General features: G+C 32.5%; 1 protein-coding gene across 1 annotated transcript in view; it reads right to left on the bottom strand.

Moving 5' to 3' along the window:
* LOC133193063 (receptor-type tyrosine-protein phosphatase alpha-like) overlaps positions 1-23881 on the bottom strand; it is a 33547-nt gene extending 9666 nt beyond the window's left edge. Inside the window, exons 1-7 of the mRNA XM_061329050.1 lie at positions 23825-23881; positions 23484-23571; positions 22629-22702; positions 22277-22313; positions 21756-21853; positions 19462-19590; positions 258-403 (exon numbers count right to left, since the gene is read on the bottom strand). Coding sequence (XP_061185034.1) covers positions 258-403; positions 19462-19590; positions 21756-21853; positions 22277-22313; positions 22629-22702; positions 23484-23571; positions 23825-23866 — 614 coding nt within the window. The 5' untranslated portion in view covers positions 23867-23881. The remainder of the gene's footprint in view (positions 1-257; positions 404-19461; positions 19591-21755; positions 21854-22276; positions 22314-22628; positions 22703-23483; positions 23572-23824) is intronic.
* Between the last annotated feature and the right edge of the window lie 256 nt (positions 23882-24137).

Below are 24137 nucleotides of genomic sequence, written 5' to 3'. Positions count from 1 at the left end.
GTGTTCAGCTTTTAATGGCCAACTTACATCCAAGCTATACAACAAGTAGGATGACTTCAGCTTTTCTAACATCATCTTTTCCAATAGATGTAGTAATATATCATTTTCACCTGTATATGGGATTCAAGTCTTCCATTGGATTAGGTGCGCAAAAGCATGTTTCGAGAACAACATTTTTTTACAGGAGAGAGAGAGAGAGCTAGAGAGAGAATCTATGTATTAAAAAAAAATTCAATAGTAAGATATTACAATATAACCTGCAGTGAACCAGCGTATATTTTCCAGTTTTCGATGACGTTTTCATCACGTGACGATGGAACACAACCAGACTGAGTGGATCAGGAACTCCATGGTCAGGCCACCTTGTGTAATGAAACATCATCACCTCACGGTCTTTTCTTTCCTATAAATTAGAAATTTTGTTATGCTCCTTACCGTGCCTCATTATTGATTTCTATTGATCTGACTTACATTTTTATCCATTTTTTCATTGCATACAAATGTTACCTTTGTAGAAATCCAGATCGATAGATGTGCATACACTGTAATATACTGGACAATTTCAAAAACATGCTATACTTTTTATTGCATGCATTATTAAAAACAATAAATGCCAGTATTAAAGAACAAGCCTCTGCAAGCCGTCTAAGTATATATATATTTATATTTTCTCTGTGTGAGATCCAATTTTTAATGTGCTTTAAAAAAATGAAAACAAAATCCTTCATGGGATGTCCTAGAAATCCTCTCATTTCCTTCCTAATTCCACTGGCATTTGTTCATTTCATTTTTCTTTTTGAAAATATTCAAAACTCCACATTCCAGCTCAACTAATACTAATTCTTCCCTCTTGTGAACAGACAGGTAGACAGCAAAACGGACAAACAAATACGAGGGTAAAAGCATAACCGTTTTCCAACTTAGTTGGCAAAGACAACTGGGGGTTGGTGTGTAAGAAAACATCATGCATATACACACGAGTCCAATAATATAAACAGAAAGGCAAGTGTCATATATCACAAATATCCTAATTATACCCACACTTTCTAAAGAAAGTTCGGGTATATTGTTGTTACTCATGTCTGTCCGTCCGTCCGTCCGTCCGTCTGTCACACTCTTATTTCTCAAACACCTCTTACATTTTACACAGTAGCCTAATCATCTTTTGGGAGATGTTTGCTGGTGTCATGTAGATGTGCAGTAAAGTTTCGGTATTTTCATTTTCACCCTGGGGGTCAAATGGGGGTCGAAAAATGACGTTTTTAATGCAAAAAGCCCCTGGTTCCCAGAACTCCTCTTACATTTTACACAGTAGTCTAATCGTCTTTTGGGAGATGGTTGGTGGTGTCCTGCAGATGTGCAGTAAGGTTTCTGAATTTTCATTTTCACCCTGGGGGTCAAAAGAGGGTCGAAAAATGACGTTTTTTTTGCAAAAAGCCCCTGATTCCCTGAACTCCTCTTACATTTTACACAGTAGCCTAATCATCTTTTGGGAGATGGTTGGTGGTGTCATGTAGATGTGCAGTAAAGTTTCAGAATTTTCATTTTCACCCTGGGGGTCAAATGGGGGTCGAAAAATGACGTTTTTTATGCAAAAAGCCCCTGGTTCCCTGAACTCCTCTTACATCCCTAACAAAAAAATACTATAGTAAACTATAGTTAACTATAGTTTACTATAGTTAACTATAGTACCAAAGTAAAAACTTTGGAACTTTGATTTACTATAGTTAAAACTTTGGAACTTTGATTTACTATAGTGAAAACTTTGGAACTTTGATTTACTATAGTGAAAACTTTGGAACTTTGATTTACTATAGTGAAAACTTTGGAACTTTGATTTACTATAGTGAAAACTTTGGAACTTTGATCTACTGTAGTTAAAACTTTGGAAATTTGATTTACTTCAGTGAAAACTTTGGAACTTTGATTTACTATAGTAAAAACTTTGGAACTTTGATTTACTATAGTAAAAACTTTGAAACTTTGATTAAGTACGATAAATCCTGTGGAATTATGTTTTTGATTCCCATTCTTTACATTTTATGATATTTCAAGTTTAAGATTCATAAAAGCTTTAGAGAACATTTTTAAAACCCGACCCCTCCCCTAAAAGAATAATGTACAAGATATGCATTTTAATGTAAAGGTTGTCGCTTGCGCCGATAAATAAGCAATATTTATTTCAATGCATTTAATTTTGATGTTATGCAGATGTAACGTAAGTCTTATTTATGGAGAAAAAATAATATATTATTGTGTCATTTAGAATCAAAATATCTGCTTCATCAACTTCAGTCAACATGTATTTTTTTAAATTTATAAATGTAAATATTGCATTTGAATTAACTACTTTGTATATTTAAATAAAGATGTACAACAAAAACCAGCCCCAACCAACCCCATATCCACCCCTCCCCTAAAACGGCTAAATAATAAAAAAAAATAATAAAAATACATAAGTTGTTAAACTAATGAAAAAACTTTGAAACTTTGATTAAGTATACGGAAAACTTTGAAACTTTAATTAACTATAGTAAAAACTTTGGAACTTTGATTTACTATAGTGAAAACTTTGGAACTTTGATTTACTATAGAAAAACTTTGGAACTTTGATTTACTATAGTGAAAACTTTGGAACTTTGATTTACTATAGTGAAAACTTTGGAACTTTGATTTACTATAGTAAAAACTTTGGAACTTTGATTTACTATAGTAAAAACTTTGGAACTTTGATTTACTATGGTAAAAACTTTGGAACTTTGATTTACTATAGTAAAAACTTTGGAACTTTGATTTACTATAGTATTTTTTTGTTAGGGATTTTACACAGTGGCCTAATCATCTTTTGGGAGATGTTTGCTGGTGTCATGTAGATGTGCAGTAAAGTTTCGGTATTTTCATTTTCACCTGGGTGTCAAATGGGGGCTGAAAAATGACGTTTTTTTATGCAAAAAGCCCCTGGTTCCCAGAACTCCTCTTACATTTTACACAGTAGCCTAATCGTCTTTTGGGAGATGGTTGGTGGTGTCCTGCAGATGTGCAGTAAGGTTTCGGAATTTTCATTTTCACCCTGGGGGTCAAAAGAGGGTCGAAAAATGACGTTTTTTATGCAAAAAGCCCCTGGTTCCCTGAACTCCTCTTACATTTTACACAGTAGCCTAATCATCTTTTGGGAGATGGTTGGTGGTGTCATGTAGATGTGCAGTAAGGTTTCGGAATTTTCATTTTCACCCTGGGGGTCAAATGGGGGTCGAAAAATGACGTTTTTTATGCAAAAAGCCCCTGGTTCCCTGAACTCCTCTTACATTTTACACAGTAGCCTAATCATCTTTTAGGGGATGGTTAGTGGTGTCCTGCAGATGTGCAGTAACGTTTTGGAATTTTCATTTTCACCCTGGGGGTCAAATGGGGGTCGAAAAATGATGTTTTTTATGCAAAAAGCCCCTGGTTCCCAGAACTCCTCTTACATTTTACACAGTAGCCTAATCGTCTTTTGGGAGATGGTTGGTGGTGTCATGTTGATGTGCAGTTAGGTTTCGGGATTTTCATTTTCACGATGGGTTCAAATAGGGGTCGAAAAATAGCGTTTTTTATGCAAAAAGCCCCTGGTTCCCAGAACTCCTCTTACATTTTACACAGTAGCCTAATCATCTTTTGGGAGATGGTTGGTGGTGTCCTATAGATGTGCAGTAAGGTTTCAGAATTCTTATTTCCCCCTGGGGGTCAAATGGGGATCAATTTTTTTTTTTTAAAAATATTTAACATGTTTAGACATCCTGGTTCCCAGAACTTCCCTTATATTTTATGCACTAGCCTTAAATCATGATCTTTTGGAAGATGATTGATTTTGTCCTGTGGATGTGTAAAATGGTTTTAAAATTTGCATTTCCATGTGGATAGCAAATAGGGGCAGGAAAAAAATGGCCCCTCCCTAACCCATGGGGTCATGATTTGTACAAACTTGAATCTACACTTCTTGGGAATGTTTCCATATTAATCATACTTTTTGTTGTTCTTAAAAAGAAGAATTTTGAAGATTTTTTTTCCTTTTAAATCTCTATAAAACTTTGATCCCTTATTGTGGCCTGACCCTATCCTCGGAGGTCATGATTTGAAAACGAGAAATATGTCCATAGGACATAAATGCCCAGCCGAATGTATATTACTAATGCAACATGAAAATTTGTATGAGTGTATGAAGTTTGATGAGAATATCTTTAACAGTTTCTTTAAAATTGAAACTAAAATCTAAAAAAAATGGATATAGATGATAAATTCTCACAAAATTATGTATAAGTGCATGGTTACATAAAAAAATATCTAAGATTGTTTCTTTAAAAATAAGCAAAATACAAATTAAAGAGAAGGGAGGTCAAGGTCACAGGAAAGTGCAAGGTGAAAAGTTTTCTATGCAGTTGAATAGCTCTCACTAATACATATCAGCATATGAAGTTTGATAAAAATATCTTAAATGATTTATTTAAAACTGAGCTTAACACTTATTTGAGAAAACAGAGGTCAAGGTCAAAGGAAAGGTTGAGGTCAAAATGTTGATGCAGTTGAAAAGCTTATATCAGTATGTCTTTACTATTAGCATAGAAGTTCAATAAAAATATCAGAAATGGTTTATTTAAAACGTAGATAAACATTTAAAAAAGTGAGGTCAAGGTCAAAGGAAAAATCAAGGTCAAAAAAGTTGATGCAATTGATATCTCTCAGCAGTATATATCAGCATATGAAGTTTGATAAATATATCTTGAATTGTTTATTCAAAACTGATCTAGACACTAATTTAAGAAAAGTAAGGTCAAGGTCATATGAAAAGTCAAGGTCAAAAATTTCGATGCAGTTGAAAAGCTTACATCAGTATGTATCAGCATATGACGTTTTATTGAAGTCGGACATGACAAACACTATATGCCTCAGCCATATTCATGGCAGGGCATAAAAAACTTGAATCTACACTATATGAGGATGTTTCCATATCAAAATGACTAACAAGCAAATTCAAAGAATTATAGTCCCCTGCTTTCCATGTCCTAGTGGATGGGATGCCATTATTTATGACATATTGTTTCAAATATGCAGGCCTTATCATATGTCATTCAAAAGTAATCACCAAAGTTAAAATTTTTTGAAAATTAGGTAAAACATCAAGGTCAAGGGGTAAAAAAATCATAGCATGCTTGGAAACATCTTGTTACAGGTAATGTACATGTCAAATATAAAAGTCCTATCTCTTCTCAATCAAAAGTTATAAGGAAATATAACATTTTTGAAAAGTAGGTTAAACTTCAAGGTCAATGTCACAGAGTCAAAAGTCATGATATATTTAGAAAGGTCTTGCCACAGGTAATATACATGTATAATATGAACGCAATATCTTTTCTCTTTCAAAATGATCATTTTAAATAATGTTAAATTTTTTGAAAAGTAGGTCAAACTTCAAGGTCAAGGTCATGGGTTCAAAAATCATGATATGTTTAGAAAGTTCTTGTAGGTAATGTACATGTGAAATATGAAAGCCCTATCTCTTATTATTCAGAAGTTATGACCAAAGTTAAATTTATTGTGACAGACAGACAGACTGACAAACGGACAGACTGACAGACAAATGAGATTTAATGTCCCCTAGGTCCCTTTTGTGAAAACGGACGACAATAATGCCCTTGCTGTTCATGAGAAGAAGATTTATGATGGAAAAAATCCCCTGCATTTTTCTATGTAAATCATTGGATCCCCATATGTGGCCCCACCCTACCCCAGTGGGTCATAATTTTAACAAATTTGAAGCTACACTGTCTATGTAAAGAAAGTTTCAACTTTTTGGGCCCAGTCAGTGGTTCTTGATAAGACTTTTTTAAAATGATACCACCAAATTTTCACTAATTCTTGATTATCCCCCCTTGAAAGAGGTTGTGACCCTTCACTTGAACAAACTTGAATCCCCTTTACCAGAAGATGCTTTGTGGCAGGGTTGGTTGAAATCGGCCTAGCGGTTCTAGTGAAGAAGACAAAAATGTGAAAAGTTTACAGGCGGACAGATGGATGACAAACAAAATGTGATCAGAAAACCAGAAAAACTCAAGTGAGCTAAAAACTGATGATCACAAGTACTTGGAAAGAGTTACAGTATTTGAAAAGCAGTTTTTTTTTCATGCATTGTTTTCAGAAGCTGAAAAGGTATGACTTGTACATGTATCCATGTTGAAAAAACTTCACATTTCAGAAAACAGTATGATTAAAAATAGTTTATCAAGGTGCTTTGAGTAGCAAAATAAGCTAAACTGGTATAGCTAATTCAACCACAGAGCTTAGTGAATTTTAAAATGCACAACCTTTTCAACTCTTAATCATTCTTAAAATATTTATATCATCATTTCTGATTCAAGGGAGAACTAGAGATATGATCAGATGTATATCCATTGACTAATAAACATGTACATGTATATTGTGTTTTTTAAGTCATTAATGTTTGTTTGTTGTTAAATGTCCCTCTTGGGAATTTTTCACTCATACGGAGACACCACCACTTAAAAATAATGAAGACGTACAAGTCGGATTTGAGGTTAACATTCATTTTAGGAATTTTCAACAATTAAGACGTAAAGAGATAACTCCTTCCCCTCGCCCCTTCCCCTTCCCAGACCCCTGTTTGTTCATGTATGCAAACTAGTCTAATACTGTGGTTTGACATAAAAAAAATGTGAATATATATACAAATAGTTTAATGGTTCATCTCTTTGAATGATTTTCATTCCTAATTCTAGGAGGGTACATGGGTTGACCCAAATTCATGAATGAAATGTCAAGTAATCTTATCATTGATGCACTTTTATTTAATTTGATGTAGTCATATTATGAACATTTCCAGTTCATTAAGAGAGTGGGGATGACCTCCAGGGGTTCATAACCTTAAACCATTAGATGTACATAACATAATAACACAAGAAACAAAATTATGTATAGTCAAATGGAAAAGTTTTCTACTATTTAGGAGTCACATGATCATTTGTCATTTCAGGGACAGGGAGCTGCTAGGGAGATTGGACCCCCCCCCCCCCTGGAATTTTCAGAGTTATTTAAATAGGACTATATTTATATACTGATTTACAGAAGCAAATAAAAAAGGACATTGGATGCCCTCCCCCTTTAAAAACATGGGCCCCACCATCATTGTTTTTATTTTGTTTGTTTGTTTGTTGTTTTTTTTTTGCTCCTCAGGAAATTCTGGGCTGGAATTTTTTTGGACCGAGGTGTGGACCCCCCCCCCCCCGGAAAAAAATTCCCGGATCTGTGCCTGTAACTGAATGTAATGTCGACAACGGGAGATAACTCTTCAGAATGTGAAATTCGTCTATTGTGGCATTCGATGATCCACTCTCTACCATCGGCTCATACATTCAGTGTCTGAGAGAGAAACGAACGACAACTCTGCATAGGAGATTGCCGATGATCTTTGATCCTTTTTAAACTTTAACCTAACCATTTGCATTTCGGTTTATTTTTCCCCAATCTATACTTAAACTTGTACTTACCGACTGTCATAGGTCCTGTCAACTTCATGAAATATAATCCACTTAAAACACAAAATGAATTAATTTCCACTGATATAGATCTACATGTAACACTGCACCATGTCACATGGCATGTGCAATCTAAAATGATAATGGTAAAACTAGTACTAGTACTGGTAGGGTGACGCAAGCCCAATGTGATGTAGAAATTTTCAAAAAGGTGTTCACATACATGTACAGTACAAGAACAAATTTTAAATTATCATAAGAAACGATGTTTTAACATAGCTTTGCCATCTAGGCCTATTTTCAAAAACAGGCAAATTGTGTGTGTGTGTGTGTGTTGGGGGGGGGGGTGACAAAATTGATTGGGTATGGCTTTTCAAGGAGGTTTTTGCCTAATCAAATACTAAAAAAAGTTTGCACATTTTGACAAATTCATCAAAAAAGCTTTGTACTAAAATAATATTATTTGTTGTTGAGAAAATAAATTTAAAAAGTTTCAATTATGGGCCAAAAATTTATATCCCCCCCCCTTTTATCAAAACCTAATTTACATCATTAATTAAATTCTGTTATTTCAGACTGGTAATGAATTAAGTATATGAAATGCGTATAAGAGGTTCATGGGTCACATGGTCACCTGAGCATTTTATGCTCGATTTGACGAATACATGTACTGTGTAAATTATAGAATTATTTGAACTTTTTCCTTGGTAAGCCCAATATGAAGGAGTGTGCATTTAGAGGCAAACACCTTAGTGCGGGTATTACTGTCTCATGACAGCATCTAGTTTAAGTTGACAACAGTAAATAGGAGGGGGAAAATATCAGGTTAAAGATGTTTTAGAACTTCAGGAAGAAGCATATGCATCGGTTGTTTAAAGATTTTGTTGACAGACCCGAAAGGAAGGGGGATTGTACTTGTCTAGTATCTTAAAGTGCATTATTACAACATTTCTCCAGACTTCTATCGCAGAAGTATGTGTAAACACCCCTAAGTGTTTAAATTTTATAACGGAGGGCTTTTGAAAGGTTCTGGAGATTTTGAAATATAAATTTTAATTAATCTTTAATGATTTCATATCATTGATTAGATCAGGAAAATATGTTCTTGATCTGTTATTTCACTTAATTGTGACAAGGAACACCATTAGAGATGATATTAGTTGATATTACCTGGATGTTTCTAAAAACAGATACTTCAAATCTTATGCAACTCAGTTAAGGTACCCAGTAGAAATATCGGCGATTTTTAAAGACAAAAATACATTCTTTACAAGGATGATTACTTTTTTCAGTGGTCTACTTATATCGACAAATGTAATATGGTAATATGTTAAAAGCAACTCTGAGGACGATTAGATTTTTTATTTAGACTTGTCATGTGATGTAGCACTCAAGTGATTTTAGCAAATATACTTGCAGAATTTAGGTTAACTATAAATTGATAGAGCATAACCAAGTTAAATATATAAGTTTAATTTGTAAATATTTCAACACTCTGAGTATTTTTTTTAAAGGGCTGTGAACCTATATACATGTAGATTCTATTATCTAATTACTACATTTGTTTTAGACCGCACGTTGAATATTTTGATGGTAAACTGCATTAAATATTGAAATAATTAATTCATTTGCACAATTTTATCAGGTTTGCGGCACTTACAAAAATGGTTTAATACTTCTTGAAATTATGTGTAAAAGCTTGGCATGATTCATTAAATGTATGTCTTTGCAATATCTCGATTTATTAAGACCCTTCTATTAGTCGACCATGAGATGGTGATTTTCAGGTTTGCCCTATATTTTGTTAATGATCCTTTCACAGGTTCAACCGTCACGGTAGCTAAGTCAGTAGAGCGCTCGCTCCGTGATAGGAAGGTCGTGGAATCGAACCAAGGTCGCGACTGACCTAAGTCGATAAAAACTAGAACTGTCTAAAATAGACAAATACCCCCGCTGGATTTTTCTGAAAAGGCACCAAGTTACTAAACATATTTTGTGGATCTAAGAGGTGTTCACAATTTGTTGAAACATTTAGTGAAAATTTTATCTCTCGTTATATTTTTAATGAATGATGAACTAAGGCGCAGTCTTATAAAACATGAATACTAACTATATTGTTTTTTGGGTTTTTTTTTATTAGATTGAAAAAGAAAATTGCAACTATCTGTCATCTTTGTCAGACATTCTCTGCCATCTGTTTGTTGAAAAAAATCACACATTTTACAAAATCTAATTAATCTTGATATAACTCTATACCAAATTCATTTTAAAAATAAAAGGCTGTTCATCCATTAATTATGTATTTTAATTTGACAGACTATAAATTATTTGCAATTAAGAGAGAGAACAGAGATCTTTAATTCTTCTGCCCAATTCCTGGAAACATAGATAACAACTGCTAGGTCAGAGATGCTCTAAAAGGTTCCCACATTGAACTCATTCATTAATCGTTAAGTGGAAACATGGCCACTCATTACTCCCAAGAGACAAATGGATTTACACTATCTGCTATGTAATGCCCTGTGAGTCTGTAAAAGAAATGCATATTCATGTCATTCTGTTTAAAACAAAGATTTTTTTATTTCTTAAATTTGTTACAAAGTTTTATATAATGAGAAAAGAAGAACTGTGTTATCTTGATGCAACATTTATTAATAAGGTAACTGCATGACTCTTAGATTTGTAGGGACTATCTACCAAAACACTTGTTGATTTTTTTTTAGTTTTAATGAGTGGTTTTAAGCTACATTTCACATTTCTGTACATATGCACAACTTTGTAGTTATAGATTCTTTATCTCAAACCTCCTTGAACCCAAAATGCCTAAGTCAATAGAATTGATAAAAAAAAAAACCCACCTAAAATGCAGAAAAATAATTCAATCATGATGAAAACACCTGGTGCACACTTTCTTATGGTGAATAATGTGTACAAATTTTCAGACAAATCCATGCAATAGTCTCCGAGAACAGGTCCGGACAAAATCATATCTACAGACAGACGCCGAGGGAAACAGTTTCCTGCCGAGGGGAATCATAAATTTGATATTTCCCGAGTACACATTCCACAACAGTTTTATTATACCCAAACAATCATGGGAGATTTATTAAACTAGAGACTCACACATTTTTAAAACAATATAGAGGCATTTAAATAATCCCAAATGCAAGTGATTAAAAATGTTGTAAGATAACTAATGAATCAATACCGAGGATAATAAAATTTAAAAAAAAAAAATATAAAATAATTTCACGGACACTTCAAAGGATTATCGTTGTCTTCATTTTGCTAGAATTCCAGTATGATTTTGACATCGCATGTCGAAATGTTTTGACGTCATAGTTACATCGCTAATAACATGACGTCACAAACTCGAGATTCCTTGATCGCTCCGCCCACTGTTCATTTTAATTAGTTAAAATTATTTTAGGAATGACTCTAATTCTTGGCCAAATTATTCGAGTATAACCTGGTTTGGGCCAGTTTACGCTTTATAATCCGCGAAGCGGATTATAAAACAGCGTAAACTGACCCAAACCAGGTTATACTCGAATAATTTGGCCAAGAATTAGAGTCATTCCTTATAATTTAATTTTAAAATCATTAAATAACTATGGGTGTAAAATTTCGTTGCTTTTTATTAGTTCAAATTTGCCGCTCAATAATACAACCGTAGTAACGGAAGTGATGGGAAGCGAGGGGAGGTAAAAACTGATGCATGGGCTTAGCAGCCTTGTTGTTTGTTTACATGTGGTAAGATCGAATTATTGTTTGAAGTTAAAGGTACATTTATTAAATCTAGAATTTTCCATGAATCCCGAGGACTGAAAATGAGAGGATCGTATGGATACAGATGATTCAGCTGGTTGTGGGGGGGGGGGGGGGGGTTGTTGTCCCCATACCAAACCAGGTTATACAGAAATAATTTGTGTTCCTTTTTGAATATTAACCAATCAGAGGCTAGAATACAAACAAAATTAAATTATTAATAGATATTCATGAGGGAGTAGTCCCAGGGAGTAGTCCTCAGATGAGGGAAATAGTATCTTCTCAGGGAAATAGCTAGTTTTAATGTTGTTTTCAATGTCTTGACGAGTAGGAACATTGGATTTACTATCCACGTTTTAAGTGTTGGCAAGCCAATGGATATAAGGAAGAAATTTTTCTATTCTATATCCTTTTATTTAAAAATAAACATATTTTCATCAGAAAGTTTGTAAAGATAGATATCAGTCTTCTTTCTTCTTTTTAATGTAGATATTCTAATTTCTACAATTATCTGTATTCATAATCTTCTACTTTTCACAATCAATAGCAAAGAAGAACATTATATGACGAAAGTATTTGAAACTTGAATATATTGATTGATTGTCTGTTGGCTTTTGCCGAGGCGGCCAGATTCAGCGGAAGCTTGCATATACAGTATACCTACCATACCCAACCTGACACAAAGCAGTCCCATAGCAGTCCCGGGGACTGCTTTCTGGGACTGCTTAAGCAGTCCCACAGCGGTCCCAGAGCAGTCCCATACTATTCCCTGAATGCATTTTCCTTACTGGAAAGTACTGGGGCTTTTGAACAAGAGGCCCAAGGGCCTTAACGGTCACCTGAGTATAATACAACAATTTAGAGGATCCAAAGAGTATAAAATGAACTGAAAGGTGAAGCTTTGTTGCCCAAAAGCAAGAAAAATAGGGTGATCAGGATAAACAAAATAATTAGTCTAGTGTTCATTAACAGCACATAAATTTAGGTTCTAATCTGTTCCCCATTTATCACTCTCACCAGACAGTATATAAACAAACTTATAATCAGTGCTTCTGTACTCTTTTAATTCCTTGTTGAAATCTCTTACATTGGCCTCTCTTGGTCTTTGATGAACATTTAATAAGACAAGTTATTTTTGTCTCATTTTTATTTATCTGTTACTTACAAGTCTACCTGATCATTAAAACTATGAAAGTTCTTTTTGTTTTATACAATAAAAATTCTTGCATAATTCTCTTATTCTATTAACCTTTCAAGTACATTATTTACAGTGATTAATTATCACAAGTAAATGGCAAAGGGGAATAACTCCTCTCAGTAGAATACAAATTAATAGAGCCCTGGCCTAGACCAGAACACTTGATCAAATGGGTCTGATGTTCAAAAATCTGGTAAAAAAAACCCTTCCTTATTAAAACTTTTACTCTTTTTGCCTCTGATATGCCCAGGTGCAGAGAAGATTTTTAAAGCATTAATGCATTTTCACTATATAATAAATAGAGCCCTCCCTAATATCAGAACCTCTGATCCAGGGGTCATGAATTTCACAATTTTGGTAGAGTCACCCTTGCCTATCATAACTATGTATTCAATTTGTTTCAATAATACCCAGGAGTAGAGAAGAAGATTTTTTAAGAAATAATGCACTTTCACTATATGATCTATATAGTCCCGCCCTAGCACCAGAACCCCTGACCCTGGGGCCATGAATTTCACAATTTTGGTAGAGTCACCCTTGCTTATCATAACTATGTATTCAATTTGTATCAATAATACCCAGGAGTAGAGAAGATTTTTTAAGAAATAATGCACTTTCACTATATGATCTATATAGCCCCGCCCTAGCACCAGAACCCCTGACCCTGGGGCTATGAATTTCACAATTTTGGTAGAGTCACTCTTGCTAATCATAACTATGTATTCAATTTGTTTCAATAATACCCAGGAGTAGAGAAGAAGATTTTCAAAGAAATCATGCACTTTCACTATATGATCTATATAGCCCCGCCCTAGCACCAGAACCCCTGAGCCTGGGGCCATGAATTTCACAATTTTGGTAGAGGGCTCAATGCTTATTACAATCATGCCAACAGTTTAACTGCTTGATGTCCAGGAGTAAAGAAGAAGATTTTTAAAGATTGCATTAATTTTGATGGTTTTGGCCCCATCCCTCAGGCCTCAGGGGGGCAGGGGCCACGAATTTCACAATTTTTGTTCCCCTTAACCTATAGATGCTATATGCCAAAATTGGTTGAAATTGGTTTGCTGGTTCCAGAGAGGAAGCTGAAAATGTTCAAAAGTTTACGACCGACGGACGACGGACGACGACGGACGAAAAGAGATAGCAATAGGTCACCTGAGTGACTCAGGTGACCTAAAAATTCTCTGTTAAATTTTGCCGTGTATTATATTTCAGTCATGATTATTTTCACTGACTTGCCAATTTGATTATCGTTAGATTTTCTATGTAACAGAAAACAATAACACTCAGTTTTAAGTGTTTTATTATATGAACGTTGGAGTGTACATTTGTAAATCACGCGAATGGGATCCTCAGATTATGTTAGAATTAATTAATCTATACACATTTATTGTAACAAAAATTTTTTTGTAGTACATAGATTGAAAATAGTGTCATTGTTGACCAGCATGTTCAGTGACGTGTAAAACACTGATACCATTCATTGACTTTCTGCTAATCATGCCCAAAGGCGATTGAAACCTCAAATGTTGAGACCACACAATTCCCGATATTTTCAAATGTTTATTTTTTTAAAAAATTGTACCTTTTTAATTACTTGTTTATAAATTAAAAACAAATTCATAAATAACCCCCAATACTTGTTGACATTGTTTATATGACGGAAGAATGGTAGAATAATTTTATTTAGTGATCATTTAATAAATTATTAGGTTTTATTTGAGGGCGTTAAAAATAGCATAGAATGCGCTTTTTTTAAGCATGGTTTTAGCTTTTTCAATTAAAAAAAATCCAGAACAGTACGTCCTTCTGAATATCTTACTGTAAAAACACGTTTTTTTTTTAAATAGTGCTAATGCAAACTTTTGAGTACATAATTTGATAGCATTAATTAATTAAATAGGCCTACATATGTTTGCTTAAAAAACCTGCATTAAAGTTTAATTTAGGGGATAAAAATCATCTCCTGACGTCCTTTTTAACTACTTTTCTTTTTTAAAAAATTAATTCTAGACCACAATTCTGTAAATTTAGAGTCCCTGGAGACATATAGTAATTACATGTATATTTATCTCTACTTGTTAACATTTTGTAAGAAATCCTTGTTTTTTTTTTAAATTCTTTATCTTAAACACCTCTCTGCTGAAAGTAAAGAAAACAACAACAGGAAGCCTGCAAATTCAGAATGCACAATGGGCGGAGCTATCATGTCAGTCAAAACATTTTTCACGCATGAGTGAACAAAGCAGTCCCAGAAAGCAGTCCCGTGGACTGCTGGGACTGCTGAGTCTGCTTTCTAGAGCAGTCCCACAGCAGTTCCAGAGCGGTCCCAAAGCAGTCCCGGGGACTGCTTTCTGGAACTGCTTAGGCGTCAGGTTGGGTCTGGTTGGTACTGTAACATTTGCATATTTTATTTGAATTTGAGGTACATCAGTTAAATCAAAGATGTCCGTGTATTAAAAGTAATTTCTAGAAAAGAAAGGAAAATCATATTTGAAACTCAATAAATTAATTTTTTATGTTGGAAAACATAATGAGCAATTAATTCTTATATTTTTTTTTTAAAAGTGGGGGTATTTCAGTAAGGCTTGCAATGTAGTTTTGGTATTGAAAACATTGTCAGCAACTCTTAAAATACTTATTTCAATCAGTATTGAAATCATTATTTGAAATCTTTATTTAATACTGAACGTTATTTCAATAGTGGTTGCAACCTTTTTTAGGTTTTTAAATGTTTTTAATACCTCTTTTAAAATCATTGTTTCAAAAGTAAACGTTATTTCAATAGGAGTTGCAACTTGTGTTCGGTTTTGAAATGCACTTTCAACCACTATTGAAACAGGGATGGGGTAGTGGTAATGTGTAATGGTAATTGACAGTAATTAATTACAAATTTCGATGTAATTGAAAGTAATGTGTAATTGGCCCGATTTTCAATTACTTGTGAGTAATTTAATTATTTACTTTTGAGAAAAGCATGTAATTCACAATTACTTTTCAATTACATTCAATTACACTGGTGTTTAATAAATGGGAAATAACCCCCTCCCTTTTTTTTTTCAAATCCTAAACTTTTATTCAAGAAAGGTTAACTGATTTTTAGGAAAAATTGTTCTATAATATATTTTAAAAAATATACATTTTCTTTATTTAGTGAATTGCTGTTTCCTCTTTAAAATGCATTTTCTTCAAAACTTTTTCATATTATTTATCTCCTTGTTTATAAATATATCAAATAAAATTAATAATTTCAATTAAGTTGTTTATGAATTAATTGACACTTAAAATATCTAGTCCAATGGCTTCTAATCCTTTGTTTGCTATGGTTCACCATTTGCCATACCTACAGCTTGTGTAAGAAGTGATTAACAGGTGCTAATTAGTGCCCTAGGGTCATGTACATATTGACAATATATACTTAACTTAAATAGAGATTTAACACTCAATCTGACTTTACCTAATGGTAGTTTTATACACATACATTGACTATGTCTTCCAACAAATCTTTTTTTTTAAATATATAATTTGGTGTTATAACACCAATTTTTCTATTTTCCAAAAATATTGTGGGAAGACAGTAGTTTAACACATAATATGTCAAATACTATAACATTTTGAGATGTATAACTTAGGATGATGAAAAAAGCATGTAACAAGGAAAAAAGCATTCATTGTTTTGCATAAATGTATCAGAATGCTTAAAAACGGACACATGAATTAATGGAAAACAGCATCCAGGTCCTGAAAAAGGGCCATGTCCCAGTTGAAAATTGGCTCTTTTTCCCCCCCAAATTCAGGTAATAATTCCCCACTGATGACCAAATTCATTTTTTATGCTGTTTATATAGAGAAATAACATCATTTTTAAAGATACATATCATGTGTATATGGGGAACAAGTCCACTATTTAACTCTTTAATCAACAAATAAATCTATGTCAACAACATTTCCCAATTTTGCCACTTTTTCGATTAAAATTTTACAATTAGAAGGGTACAGGACCCTGTACCGAAAACGGTCAATTAAGCCCTGAAATTTGTATATTAGTCAGTATTTATTTCTGTCACAAATGCTCCACTGTGTAAAATATCTTCATTGTGGCAGAAAAACCTGATAGATGTAGGTTAGGGGACACAGTATTTTAAAATTTCATTAACATCTAAACAATGTTTACTTAATAATATGAAAAATAGTAACTGAATCTGTATGAATATAAATGAACGTTCATGATTATTTATCATTGTTTATTTTTATGTGTTTTTTCTTAATGTAATATGTAATTTAATTAATTACATTTGCAAAGTAATTATAATTTAATTAATTACATTTCAAAATCCTTGTAATGGTAATGGTAATTTAATTGAAGGTTTTGGGCAAGTAATTGTAATTTAATTAATTACTTTCCTATGTTATTGACCCCATCCCTGTATTGAGATAATTATTTCCATAGTGAACGTTATTTCAATAGTGGTTACAACCTGTGTGTGGATTTGAAATGCAATCTCAACTACTTTTGAAATAATTATTTCAATAGTGAACTATTTCAATAGTGGTGGCAACAGACCTCTCTATATGAGTTAAAAATCTCCAATGGGACGTAAAACAGCATACAATCTTCTATTACTCTCCAATGAATCTGCATACAAATATTCGGCAGTATCACTTGACTAGGGAATATACGGAAAATACATGAATAAAATCATGAAACAGGCATCGCATCGAAGTTTATGGCCTCTTACATGTTTTATTTCATTTCAAAATGCGCTTATTCATTGAGAAAATATTACTTAATCCGCCTGACACTGCATACAATCTGCGTCAAATTTTACGATATGACATTACATTAACAAGTGCATTGCGATCAGTAAATTGTTTGTACCGTACTGTGTGGGATATATTTAAATACAGAACTGCATGCTATATTAAGTTTTGATGTAGTTTAAAGCTTCGAAAGTTTAAAATCGCAGATCATTTTATTTTCAGGTAATTTGAGGAATTGTTATTTTCGTGTCAAGTAAATATTTCTTGTAAAAATTATGCCCCGTCTCCTTTTTATAGCCTTAAATGTGCTGCATATTTGTAACTGTGATGTCACAATGAGTATGACGTAACAATGTTTAGATTTATGAGATACTACTCTATAATAGAAACATGATATTGTTAAAATAGAAAAAATAAAACAAATATAGAAATATAGAAATTTACTTCGGTTCAGGCCCTAAATAATTAAAGCTAGGGAAAACTAAATCAACAAATTTCATGCTCGTTTGACATACTTTCTGTAATCTAGCTAGGGATTCTCACTAACCTATATTTCTGTTTTATTCATATATTTTTAAAAAAAAAAAATCTTTGCACACAGGTATATCAGGACTATTCATAAAAACTATTCAGAAAAATGAGCTTGATTTCTCAAAAGTATAATTTTGATTAGTAATGCATTCCTTGAATCAGTCCCCGCATTCCCACACTTCTCTTTAATAATAGTATTACCCATATGATGATCACAGGTAATTTCAAATTTGACGTATAATTCTGATATCATAGGGTGCTTTCATGATCGTAGTAGCTATGCAGCGCTATGTACAGAGAGCTGTGGTATAAAACGATCTGCTAGTCTAGCTGCTAAGAATATAGACTAAGTGAAGCCTAGCTTCTCCGATCTTGAACGCAGGCAAAATTTTATGAACGAAAGACGATTATACATTTTGCAATGCCTAACATTCTGCATCATATATATATATATATATATATATATATATATATATATATATATATATATATATATATATATATATATATATATATATATATATATATATATATACGATGGTTTTAAATTAAACGTAAACTACACGTTATGTGCTTATTATCATGCATTAAATGCAGTAAAAATACATTTAAGTTTAAGATAATTGGAATCGCTGAGAGTTCGAGACAGTTTTAAAGGTATCAATGAAAGTTTTGAATCGATTTACATTTCATCCAATAAGAATAATTCTGATCATGCGCATTTATTGTAAAATGGCATCTTCCCTTCCACAGGGAGTATATAAGAAGTGTGTTAGAGTGAATATCGTTTTTTGGACCAAGCATTTTATTGCGATATCGTTCGTTCGAACTACTATTTTCATTTCTTCCAATTGTGTTATTCTAATAGTAACAGGCTGATTTAACTGAGTATTGGTCAAACAGCGGATATTTGTCTATTTGGATTTAACAACACCATTATACGAGGAATTTTTGCAAATGGTGTCAATGTAACACTCTGTTTGTCAATGAAAATTATATAAAAATTCCGTGGGAGACTGATATTTCAGAAAGTAGGAACATGTTAAAGAGGGGTATGTTGATTTTACTTGTTTGTTGAGAACGATCACATTTTTGACGTCTTTTTTGTTTTATATAATAATAATTCAATATTTCTCATGTTTTTATTTGATCTTTATTTTCAAAGCATACGTGTTTTGCAATCAATTTGGAGAGTATTTGCACTGCATGTGTAACAGCAAAAACAGATTCAACTTTTGGCCTGTCCGAGAATGGTGGTGAACCAGATAAACTTTCTATAAGGTTAATTTACTACAATGTGGGAAAATACATGTTAATCAATTTAGAGAAAAGTACACAGCAATTTTGCTCACTGTATTGTACAAAATGTATTTGATTGTTGCATTTGTATGTGCATTGAAAGTTATACCACTCTATGTTTAATACGAAAATTAAATAAAAAACAAAACAAATAAATTAAAAAAAAAAGAGCTCTTTCTGTAATTTAAATATTTCAAACATTATCAGATTAAAATAGGATTTTGAATTTCAAGCATAAGCAAATAGCATCAAACTTTAACAGCAAGCTTTTCTAGTAGTATATATAGGAATGGAAACTGTTTACAAAAACTCGCATGTACTGTGTTATAGATTTAGGTTGATATTAGTCTATTATAATATATACTTCCTTCTTACCAGATTGTTGTACACTTTGAAGCGTCTTGACGTGTAATTCGCGTATATCTTCTCTTCTAGGTTTCTTACTATAAAAATACCATGCTGCACTTTGTCGCTAAGATTGGGCCAATATTGTGTACATTTAATCTACAAGAAAAACAAATTGTTTAATTGGTAACAACGCTCAACCCTAGATTACTCTAAAGTATGACATAAGCGCTTATCCACATTGCATAATGGTGGTAAAATTACACGATAATGGTTAAAGACCCCTGAACACATTGTATTTTTTTTCACCGATGCCCATAGGCGTTTTATTTTATTAGTTTTGGTATAACTCTGAGACACAATATAGAACACATTATGAGATAAGTCCTCGAGCAGCGGATATAAACTTCCTTTTGGACATGTTTTAACGGCTGATTTTTATCATTATTATATGGTCATTATCATATTCATGCAGCGTGCACTTAAAGATTCAGGAGTACAGAAGGTTAGGTACACTGTATAACACATTTCCTAACCTGTAGGTATATTTTATAAAAGAAGAAAAATATATTATGATAAAAATGTTTGAGCTCCAAAATATAAAATGTCAGCTGTTAAAAACCTGAGTTACTCAGGTGACCTTTTGCTATCTGTTTTCGTCCGTCGTCGTGTGGGTGTGTGGGCGTGCGTCGTGCGTAAACTTTTCACATTTTTTAAGTCCTCAAGAACCACTGGACCAATTGCAATCAAACTTGCCAAAAAGTATCCTTGGCTGAAGGGAATTTAGATTTGTCCAAATGAAGGGCAGCACCCCCTTCAAAGGGGAGATAATCAAGAAAAGGCAAAAATAGGTTGGGGTCATTTAAAAATCTTCTTCTCAAGAACCAAACTTATATGAAAGCTTCCTGACCTAGTTGAAATTCAGGTTTATTCAAATTATGGCCCCTGGGGATAGGGTGGGGCCATAATGGGTGATTAAAGTCTTACATAGCACTATATTTAGTAAAATCTTTAAAAATCTTCCCAAGAACAACAAAGCCATAGATTGTCATATTTATATGGAAGCATCCTCAGGTAGTATAGATTTACGTTTGTTCAAATATCGGGATTCCCGGGTAAGGGTGGGGCCACAATGGAGGATCAAGTTTAACATAAGAATATATATATATATATATATATATATATATATATATATATATATATATATATATATATATATATATATATATATATATATAGGAAAAATTTCAAAAAATCTCAAGAACAGCAGAGCTATAGATGGTCATATTTATATGGAAGGTTCCTCGGGTAGTGTAGATTCTTGTTTGTTTAAATTAAGACCTCATGGGGAAGGGTGGGGCCACAATGGAGGATCAAAGTTTTACAGAGTAATATGTAGGTAAAATCATTAAAAATCTTTTTCTCAAAAACAGCAAGCCACAGATGGTCATATTTATATGGAAACTTCCTCAGGTAGTGCAGATTCATGTTTGTATTTATGACCCCTGGGGGTAGGGTGGTGCCACAATGGGAGATCAAGGTTAAATATAGGAGTTTATAGGACAAAACCTTTAAAAGTCTTCTTCTCAAGAACAATAGAATCATCGACGATCATATTTATATGGAAGCATCCTCAGTAGTGCAGAATGCCAGATTAAATTTTCTTCAAATCTTGACCCTGGGAATGGGGCCACAATAAAGGATTAAAAAATATTTACATGGGAATATATACTACGAAAAAAATCATCAAATTCTGCTCGTTTAGAACAGAGGATTTATGCTGGGTCATGAAATGCCAGCATAAATTCTCAGGTTATGCAGATTCAAGTTTTTTTTTTTCTAATCATAGTAGGAGGTGGGGATGGGGGACGATTGGGGATCAAATTTTACGTAGGGGTAGGAGAAAATCTTCAATTTTTTTAGAGGGTGTCATGTATTTAAATCTATTATACATGTACAATGTTTATTTCATTTACTCATCAATTTATAAGAGACAAGGTGTATAAATTTGATAACGATTACAGAGTTCTAATCAAACTGTTAAATGTATGTGATATAAGTCTATTTAGCCAGTTCCAGGTGGGCTCGAAGTGGATATAGCCTAAAAACCTCATGATACTCAGGTGACCATTAAGGCCCAAGGGCCTCTTGTAAAGACGTAAACTTCCTTTTAAGTTTATGACATAACTGGCAGTGGCAATGAAAGCATTCTTTTTTTCTTAATTCATACCGACAGGAAGTTATTAAAATAACTTCAAGGAAACCAAAACATTACAATAAAGCGTTAAAGTGATTTAGTTACAATTCATCATTAATCATCAAACCTTTGTCCCTTCTTTAAGATTTGTCAGACAAACAACGGTAGTTACACATTCCTGCCATACCATCCTCCAGAAGTCAACCACTGTTTTTGGTTTTGGACCTGCAAATATATATATATATATATATATATATATATATATATATATATATATATATATATATATATATATATATACAGTGAAAACTGTCTAATCCGACACCTGTGCAATCCGTCACACTGTGAAATCCGACGTTAAATTTCATTCCCATTTTACTATTTTCCATGTTTTCTACACTGTGCAATCCGACACCCTGTCTATTCCGACACAAAATCCGTCTCCCAGTACATGTCGGATAAGACAGGTTTCACTGTATATATATATATATATATATATATATATATATATATATATATATATATATATATATATATATATTTATATATATATATATTGAAATAACATCACCACCACATTGTGCAAATAAATTGACAAAATATATATGTTCGGTTTATATACACTTCTCAAATCGTCGAAAAACATACCTTGAGTTGCAATGTAATTTCGTTTACTCTGTGTATCCTAGTAAAAAGATGAATGTAAAAAAAAAAATAAAGCTTTATCGAACATCTAAATTTTTTTTCTAATATGGAAAAATCATCAAAATAATTTCAGGAGACATTTTTAAGTATTCTGAGAAGAAAAAGCCTTAAAGGCATAGAAAAGGTGATATTTGTTTAATCTTGCACGAAGGTCAATGCACCAACAATTTTCTTGTCATTTTTTTCATCTTTAACTTAAATTCCCGTTATTGTTAAATTCTCACTTTCATCACCTTTTTTGTTTTGTTTTGTTCGATTAAGTGCTTAAACATGGCAATGAAAAAAATGTACTTGCCTCGATGTAATTAGCATTGATGTAGTCATTTTCGTTTGCAGATGGGGTTTTCAAAACAACCCTCGAGTGGTCATCTGTATCATTGCATGAAAACAATATATAGTTTATAGGATATAGGAGATATTCGATGTTTCGTAGTTGAATATGGAATTCATTAAACGAGTGGCACATATTTTTTTTTTAGATTTTCTTAAGTGCAAAGGACGAGTGAAAATTTCAAAGAATGCGGTCTTTTCAGTAAAATAAATTATATATTCAACTAAAAAAATATTGACTATCAGTTTACTACATTTTCTTTGAATTCCTTTTTCCTTGGTCTTTTCGAAAGACAATTTCACAGGCTGCAATGTCATATTTGAGCAGCTGAGTCGTCAAACTTGCCTTCGTGAGATTGAAAACAGTGTAAACATGGAATTAATATATATATATATATATATATATATATATATATATATATATATATCTATATATCTATATATATATATATATATATATATATATATATATATATATATATATATATATATATATATATATATATATATATATATATATATATATATATTGGGGGGACTTTGGTAGTTTCTTTCTTTTACAGGATGGTTTATTTACTCAATCTCATAACAGGCAAGGGAGTTTCTCTTACAACTTTCTTCGCAGTAAAGGAAAGTCGCACATCTAATATTTGTTCACACAGTGATAAAATGCTACTTTGATATTATTTCACACTCTAAGAAAATGTCATTTGCATTGAGTAAACTAAAAACAATTTTTCACCTTTAGAGATATAATAACTTGTTTTTCCTCAAACAAAAAGTAAAATCTTTTGAAATGTGCTATAATTGTAAAACCTACATGGAAATGTGGTCGTGTATCTATTTTTAGGTTTATTTTCAGGCTTTTTGGCTTCTTCACAGGGAAACTTTTCACCTCTAGGAATTTCCTATCATATTCAAAAAGAATAGTTTTAGTTCAATACATTGATTTATAATTATTGTTGAACATTTGTTAAAGAATTCATCAGATGTTAACTTGACTGCACAAAGCATAAATGCACAGTAAAAGAAAAACAACAACAAATAATTCAGTGCATTTTAACATGTCCAAAGCTTATTTGTGCTTATGCTATATGTTCTGAATTGTAAATAACCAAGGAATATTCCCTACACTTAGTTTCGAATTGCCAATTATCGTACATGATATTCATGTTTAAAACCAGCATTTTCAGCAGCCGTCATTTTTGCGATGATAGCTTGCAGATTCTTTATTGGAATCAGTTTCTTCGTTGGTGGACCTCTCTTAGTTGTTTCTTTTATCATGTTTATATCAGGAGATTTATAATTGTTCCGATCCTTACTTCTTTTTGTGGTTGATCCTGAAATTTTTTTAAAAAAATCAATTTCATGTGACGTTTGTTTGTTCCACGCAAAAAAAAAAAAAAAAAAAAAATTGCAGACACAGAAACGATTATCCTGAAATAAATAAAAAGTGTACATTATTAAATATTAT

Source organism: Saccostrea echinata, unplaced genomic scaffold (assembly GCF_033153115.1).
Source record: "Saccostrea echinata isolate AGI-Se365-2 ecotype Australia unplaced genomic scaffold, CSIRO_AGI_Sech_v1 ptg000027l, whole genome shotgun sequence".
In the NCBI taxonomy this organism is placed as follows: domain Eukaryota; kingdom Metazoa; phylum Mollusca; class Bivalvia; order Ostreida; family Ostreidae; genus Saccostrea; species Saccostrea echinata.
Note: the sequence above shows the minus strand (reverse complement) of the source record. Positions and strands in the feature narration are given on the sequence as shown.